Below are 7689 nucleotides of genomic sequence, written 5' to 3'. Positions count from 1 at the left end.
TGAGCCACTGCGCCCGGCCTTTTTAAATTTTTTAAACGGAGTCTCACTGTGTCAACCAGGCTGGAGTGCCGTGCAAGCTCGGCTCACTGTAAGCTCCACCTCCTGGGTTCAAGTGATTTTCCTTCCTCAGCCTCCCGAGTAGCCGGGGCTACAGGCATGCACCATCGCACCTGGCTTTTTTTTTTTTTTTTTTTTTTAAATTTTTAGTAGAGACGGGTTTTGAACTCGTCTCTACTAAAGAGTTGATGTTAGTAGAGACGAGTTGTTGGCCAGGCTTGAACTCCTGATCTCAGGTGATCTGCCTGTCTCGACCTCTCAAAGTTCTGGGGTTACAGGCATGAGCCACTGCACCTGGCCTTGTTTTGTTTCTCCCACAGGACTAACAAATGATGACCTACCATTATCTCGTAACTTCTGGTCCTCTAGTACAATGTCCAATGTTTCTATTTACTAATTTTTAAATTTATTCTTTTCTGTAGTTTAAGTTCTCTACAAGGAATACACGCTACTTTTATTATCAGGAAAAAAACTAGTACAATTTAAAAAAACAACTAGCAATGTCATGTTATTCTAAGTTAGCAGAGTCGTTCCCCAGCAAGGCTGGAAATCAGTGTGACTGTGTTTCTTCAGCCTGGAGAGTAGCTGCACCCGTGTTATCTCAGCAAAGGCTCTGGAATCTCATTATCGAATGTTCGCCAAGTGGGCACAGCGTGGAATGTGTTAAAATCAGGACTCTGCTCTTCAGCTTCAGCTGCAGGGAGGGACAAAATGTGGTGAACTCTGCCCCCAGCCCGGTGCTGGCCTCCACTCTGCTGCCTGCTTAGGAGGGAAATGCTCCCTGTTGGGACCAGTTACATGCATTTCTCTCCAAAATCCACAGTAAAACACACCCTTACTCTTGATCACTTAATCCTGTTTTCAATACTTCATTTTAAAGTTTTTCTGGTTGTCAGTTACCTGTGGGTCTCAACGGGACATCCCCCCAAAAACCTGGGACACAAGAAGGCACGTAGGATGCTCTCTGAATGTTAACCTACAAGATTCAACCTAGCGGGTCTCAGCAGATGGGTGCAAAGCCACTGAGACCCACAGCACGACGCCCGGACCTGCGAGACTTGACAGGGGCTGCCTGATGGCAGTGCAGTGCTTTGACAAAGGAGCGTGCTCGGGAGAGGCCAAGGGTGGCATCCTTCATCTCGGGAACCTGCAAGCTTTAACAAAGGAGCATGCTCGGGAGAGGCCGTGGGTGGCATCCTTCATCTCAAGAAGCAAAAAGAACAGAGGACCTGCAAGGTCAACAGCCAAGCTCTCCAGTCTCTATGCGCCAATCTCAATTTTAGCACGAGTGTCTCACAGCCTTAATTTTTAGTGGTGATAATAAAAATCCACGTGAAAATATTGCCATGATGATTAAATGAGACAACATAAACGAACAAGCTTTATAGCTGTGAAGTTAGACAAACGTAGATAATCACTCAGCCACCCTCCCCAGCCACCCTCAGTGATCTGCCCACCCAATCATCACAAAGTTTGCTTCTGATTTGAAAACTTTTCTGAATTCTGGAACAATCAATCCAAAGTCAAGGCCGGGCACAATGGCTCATACCTCTAATCCCAGCACTTTGGGAGACCGAGGTGGGCGTATCCCTTGAGCCCAGGAGTTCAATGCCAGCCTGGGCAACATAGGGAGATCCTGTCTGTACAAAGAACACAAAAATTAGCTGAGTGTGGTGGTGCATGCCTGTAGTCCCAGCTACTCTGGAGGCTGAGGCAGGAGGACCACCTGAGCCCAAGAAGTCGAGGCTGTGAACCATGATTGCTCCACTGCACTCCAGCCAGGGTGACAGAGTGAGACCCTGTCTCAAAAAAATATAAGTATAAATAAAGTCAACAGCCAGACTTGAAACCATACAAGTGGCTGTCAGGAAATGAGCAAGGTCTCAGAGGCTAACATTCAACCGTCACTCAAGCCCCTGAGGGAGTCCACAGAGGACTCAGTCCTGAGGGCGGCCAGTCCCGTGACTGGCAGCACAGGTATGAGTTAGGCAGGGGTAGGTTCGAGCCCCAGCTTAGCAAGTGGCCTCAGGCATTCCTCTAAGCCTCCATTTCTAAACTGTAAAATTGGAACAATATCACAAATTACAAGATGCCAAACTGGTCTGTGAATATGAGCTACTTTAGTAACAATAAATTCCTCTATTAGTAACAAAGTCTGAATGGGATGTTTTTACAGATTGCGGCCGTAAGTCCAGCTGACATCTGCTATGAGGAAACTTTATCAACACTAAGATACGCGGAAAGGTACGTCTGAATATTTATCATCCATGGTGGTTCTATGTTCTAAATCTAGCAAAGTCTTAGTGCTCTTAGACTGCAGGGGTTGGCACTGGGAAGGGGGTCCGGGAGGAGAAGGAAACGACGTGAGAGAGAGGAATGAAAGGAACTAAAACACGAGGGGAAAGAATGGAGACCTGGAGCCTCGGGGCAGGGCTGTGTCGCTTGGGTCCTGGATGGGAGCAGAGCTGGGGGCTCAGGGATGGAGGCGGCGCGGATGCCAGTAGTGACGTGATTGGCCTGATCTGTCCCTGTGTTTTCCTGCCGAATAGCACGGCTGTTTCACAGCTTTCTCCTTCGGTTGCACAGGGCACGGGTAGAGAATGGTGCCAGGCAGGGGATTTTTGTGCTAATGACAAATGAAGATGAGCTCTGTGAGCGACAGCTTCTTGGTCAGAGCCACTCGCGGGGCCGCCCTGCAGCCCCTGCGCAGACCAGCTCTCCACACTGTCAGTTACCGCACTTCCCAGGGCCCACACCACACACTGCAGTCTGGAGGTGGCCTGATGGCCACAGGAGTCACCAGGCGGGGGTCTGTCACTGCCAGGTTCCTTCCCACCCACCTAGCTGGGAGACAGGCCCACTCGGTCAGCACTACGGGAGGCTGCCACCAAGCCGAGTTCCTGCCCCTCGGCCTCTGCAGCTCCTTCCAAGCCTGCTCTCCTGAACCTTCTAAGAAAGAGAGGCGTGGGGAGAGGGGAGTCTGTGACCACGGTAGGACCCTCCCCACATGCTGCCCTGCTCCTCCTCAGGCGAAGGCCAGCCTTGGGAATCTACCAGAACAGCTCCCCACCGAGTCTGGGCAGGAGCTTGGGACTGTCAGACCCGGTTCTGGGCAGCTGGAGTTGGCACGTGAGGTGAAACTGACTTGCCAGCCCTGATATGTCATTCGCCAGGTCTATGGGCTTAGAGGTCAGAGTCTGGCCCTAGCAGCTGTGACCATGGGCAAGAAATAGAACCTCTCCCCCATCCCGTTACCCTGAGCCAGCATTCCTCATTCTCAGCACTGGGGAGAGCTCTGACCGCGGGAGGTAGGTGTGAACTGTGCTCAGCAGAGTTCTGCCTGGTGTGTGAGGGAGGGTGGGGAACTGTGGTCACAACGATGCCACCCAGGAACTGCCTCCCCTTCCGGTCTTTTCTCTGGCCCTCTTCTCAGCACAGGAGCACTTGCATGTTGGTCACAAATGTCTTCCTTCTCATTCTTCACTGCACAGCCTCGGTATTGTCACCACGAGGCATTTTCCTCAGTATTGTCACCACGAGGCATTTTCCTCAGTATTGTCACACCATGAGGCATTTTCCTCAGTATTGTCACACCATGAGGCATTTTCCTCAGTATTGTCACACCATGAGGCATTTTCCTCAGTATTGTCACCACGAGGCATTTTCCTCCAGCATCTGACACAAGCTCAGGTTTTATTTTTATTTTCTGAGATAGGGTGTCACCCTGTCACCCAGCCTGGGGTACAGTAGCACATGGCATCCTCAACCTCCCAGACTCAAGTGATCCTCCCTCCTCGGCCTCCCAAAGTGCTAGGATTACAGGTGTGAGCCACCGTGCCCAGTGCAAGCTCAGAGCTTTAGATCGAATTTTGCCTTAAGCGGTATCCAGAACATTTGTTTTTTCCCTGCTTATCAGGTGCAAATCTGTGGCTCCCAGTCTTTACAGGAGAGACCATGTGATACAGAGGAAAGAGAAAATGGTGCCCACAGCCCGTGGGACTTGTAAACTCTGATTCCATCTCCCCTGTGTAAAATTAAAGGGGTACAGTTACCAGATTTAGCAAATAAAAATACAAGGTGCTCAGTTACATTGAAATTTTGGAGAACAAGGAATGTTTTACTGTATATCCCATGCAGTATTTGGGGGTATCTGTTTTCTCTGACAACACTGGAAGGAGTGACCTGAAACACCTCCCAGGCGCCTCCCAGCCTGGCGCACGCGCAGAGCGGTCCCGACAGCCTCCAGGCCAGGAGTTATTTCAGCAGCAACAGGGATTGAGCAGGTTCTTAGGTTAACCAAGTCAGCCCAATTGGCTGAGTGTGTTCAGGTCCCAGGACATGTCAGGGGCTGAGGCCCAGCCTGGCTGAGCTGCTCGTGTTTATTTGAACTGTGCAGGTGCTTCAATCACTTTGGTCTTAATGGTTGAATGGAACCAGACCCTGTGTGGAATCTCAAGTCATCTGGGGCAGGGGGCCTGGGGGTGCTGCTCAGGCAAGGGGCTCCAGGCCTAAGAGCGTGTCCATGTTTGCACATGAAAGGGCTAAAAAGATCCGGAACAAAGCAGTGGTCAACACCTGGACACTGATGAGAGAGTCAAGGGCGGAGAACAGCAAGCTGCTGCCCAGATGTAGACACTCCATAATGTCAGGTAAACCGAGTCAGGGGCCAATGCCCTGAGCAATGGGGGGGTCTGAGCTGGGCTAAGCCTGGGGCCGGGGGTGGAGGGAGCACCTGGATTCGAATCTGAGGGAGTGGTTGGGGCACAGTGGGGGGCATAGTGGGGGGCACTGGGGCTTTGTCCGGGATATTGTGATTCCATCCTTTAAAAAAAAAACTGAGATAAATGTAGACTCATTTGCAGTTGTGAGAAATAATAGCCCTGAATTTTAAGATGGTCATCTTACTCTCATTTTTATTGACATTTTATTTGGTATTTGAGACAGGGTCCGCTCTGTCACCCGGGCTCGAGTGCAGAGGTGTGATCACTTAGGACAACCTTACATCTCCTGGGCTCAAGCAATCCTCCTGCCTCGGCTTTGCAAAGTGTTGGGGTTACAGGCGTGAGCCACCGCGACCAGCCTCATTTTTATTTCGAGGTCATTGTTTCTCCCAGGATGTTTTTCCTTACCGGATTTGGACAGTGGCCACCTGATGTCTGCCCACTGAGGGCTTCCTGCGGAGAGATGATGCCAGAAGCCCATTGAGGGTTGGCCACCTCCTCCAAGACGGAGCTCCATCCTGGCTGTGCATCACAGCCACTCGGTGACAGGGCTCCCCCCAACCTCATAAACCGGAGTCCCGGGCAGCTGTCAGCCCTAAATCCCCCAACCTCATAAACCAGAACCCGGGCAGCGGTCAGCGCTAAATCCGCCCAACCTCACAAACCAGAATTCCGGGCAGCTGTCAGCGCTAAAGCGTCCCAGGTGATTCCAACATGCGCAATTATCCAGAGCCCCCGTGACAGGTGAAGGCCTTCAATCGCAGTTTGGCAGCATAAAGATATATATCGTTTTATGCTCATTAATGATTTAAAGTGAGATGGACAAAAAGGTAAAACTACTGGGTGAAATTGGCACGAGCATCCGGTATCAAAGCAACAATATCAAACGGGCTCCCTCCCTCCTGGGGGCCCTCGGGTAGTGGCGGGACCTCCTGCAGCCCTTGCCCTACCGGTCATGCCAGGCTACCCAAAGGACGTGTGGCTCAGACAGAGGGTGGGCCAGCCCCGAGCCCCACCTGGCCCTTCCCAGGCACACGACCCAACTCACTGAGGCTTCACTCTCAACAAAGCGCTCCCTAAATCAGAATCAGTGCGCACGTGTGTGGCTGGCCTGGGCCTGGCTCTGCCTGTCGCAAATCTCTGTACCATCCAAACCTGACATGCCAGATGTGGACCTACACGTAGCACGTAACCCGTAACCCCCACGGCTCTCCAGCAAAGACACGGACTATGTGGAAAACAGTGTAATCCTATGATTCTTCCCGAATCCCCCGACCCCATGGGAGTTCCCCGTAGCAAGAAATCACGTGAAATGCCCTCACAAGCCCGAGCAAGTACAAAAATAAGAGAGCACTGAACTCCTGCCTCCCCCTTAAAGGACCTTCTTGCCCTAACGTCTTACGAATTAGGAGGATAATTAGTCTTCTTTGTAGGACTTACCAAAAGATCTCGTCTTCACGCATAAGTGTGGTGCATTCCTGCTGCTGCCGGGATCCCGGGCTTTGAGAAACGAGCGGAGACTCCCTGGTTATCCCGCGCCTCCCTTTGGCACTGCAGACCCCCTGCTTAAAAAGCCTCCCTCCTTCCAGAGCCGTCAGCCTGTCTCCGGGCAGAGCCGCAGCTGGGGACTCCTGCTGATCAGGCGACCTGGGCACACCTGCTGGAGCAGGCCCAGGTGAGCTTCACTCCCGGCACCTGCGGAGGCTGAGTGAGCCCAGGGAAGGGGGCCAGGCCCAATTGTGTCAAGGCTTTTTCGATGAATGTGTAACGTGTGACTGGTAATGATGCTACTGGCAGAGCTAGGGAGAGAACATCAACGCATGCAAGTGAGGGAAGCAGGGTGGCCTCGGTGCCTGGCGGGGCGTGAGGCCGGGTATCGATCCTGGCATTTGCTGATATCACACCCTAAATGGGCTATGATGTGAATTTCGGCCTCCCCTCGCCACTCCGGCTTCCAACCACCCCACTTCCTGTGGCCACAAGGCCCTGGGAAAATCCCGAAGTCGAGAATCAGACCTGGAGTACTTGGGGACTGGAGCTGGGGATTCAGGAAGCTCACACTGCCTAACCACGGCCTCAGGGCCTGGGGGTGGAGCAGGGTGGGGTCTGTGGCATCAGGAAGCCGGACGGTTAGGGCCGTGCTGAGTCACGTTCTGTGTAAGTGGTGGCTGGGACTCTCAGCATCAACGGTCAAGTAGGGTCACATGGAGGAATACGGGATTTGGGGTTCTGCATATACAGTAAAACTGGAAGGATTTTTGCTCTGTTTACGCTTTGTCAGAGAGGATTTCAAGCTGTAAAAGTCTTCCTCATGCCTGCATAATCATCCCCGTTTTGTTTACTGTTAAATCCCTACCCACCATACCCATCCATCCTTGTGTGGATGAACGACATGTGTTCAGGTTCCCAGGCCAGGGTTCGTGCCATACCCCACTTTTTGCCATCAACATCTGATTCTCAACCAGCCAGCAGCACTTCGGGAGAATGAGAGGCTGCATGGAGACCTGGGGAGGGGCTGCCCAGGCGGGGGACGCAGACAGCTGGGGAGGGCAGCGGGGAGAACGGCTTCTTGGAACTGTCCCATTCAGATGTACTTGGACTCCTGACCGCTGGCCCGCCTGAGACTCCACCCCGCCATCAACACTGCCCCAGCCCCTCTCAGCTTTTCTCCCTCCCCAGGCGGGCTGACCAGGTGGATGGAGACGGGAAAGAAGTGTTGCTCTGCCCAGTGGGCAGGTGCGGACTGGTGATGCCCACCCTCTCCACTTCTCCTGCAGGAGCGGCAGATGATGACCTTCCCTCACCTTCTTAATGTCACCGAGGACCCACAGCTCACTGGGGTCCTCAAGTACTTCATTCAACCTGGTACTCCGCCAGCCCCCTGTCCCTGCCCTGCCCTGCCCTCTCCCCA

General features: G+C 52.7%; 1 protein-coding gene across 1 annotated transcript in view; it reads left to right on the top strand.

Annotated features, from left to right (window-relative positions):
- KIF28P overlaps positions 1–7689 on the top strand; it is a 79569-nt gene that overhangs the window by 49540 nt on the left and 22340 nt on the right. The window contains 4 exon segments of the mRNA XM_012001235.1: positions 2234–2301; positions 4597–4685; positions 6353–6453; positions 7508–7643. Coding sequence (XP_011856625.1) covers positions 2234–2301; positions 4597–4685; positions 6353–6453; positions 7508–7643 — 394 coding nt within the window.

Source organism: Mandrillus leucophaeus, unplaced genomic scaffold (genome assembly GCF_000951045.1).
Source record: "Mandrillus leucophaeus isolate KB7577 unplaced genomic scaffold, Mleu.le_1.0 Scaffold655, whole genome shotgun sequence".
NCBI classification, from domain to species: Eukaryota; Metazoa; Chordata; class Mammalia; order Primates; family Cercopithecidae; genus Mandrillus; species Mandrillus leucophaeus.
The sequence above is the reverse complement of the archived record's forward strand: the minus strand, read 5'-3'. Positions and strand labels throughout refer to the sequence as shown.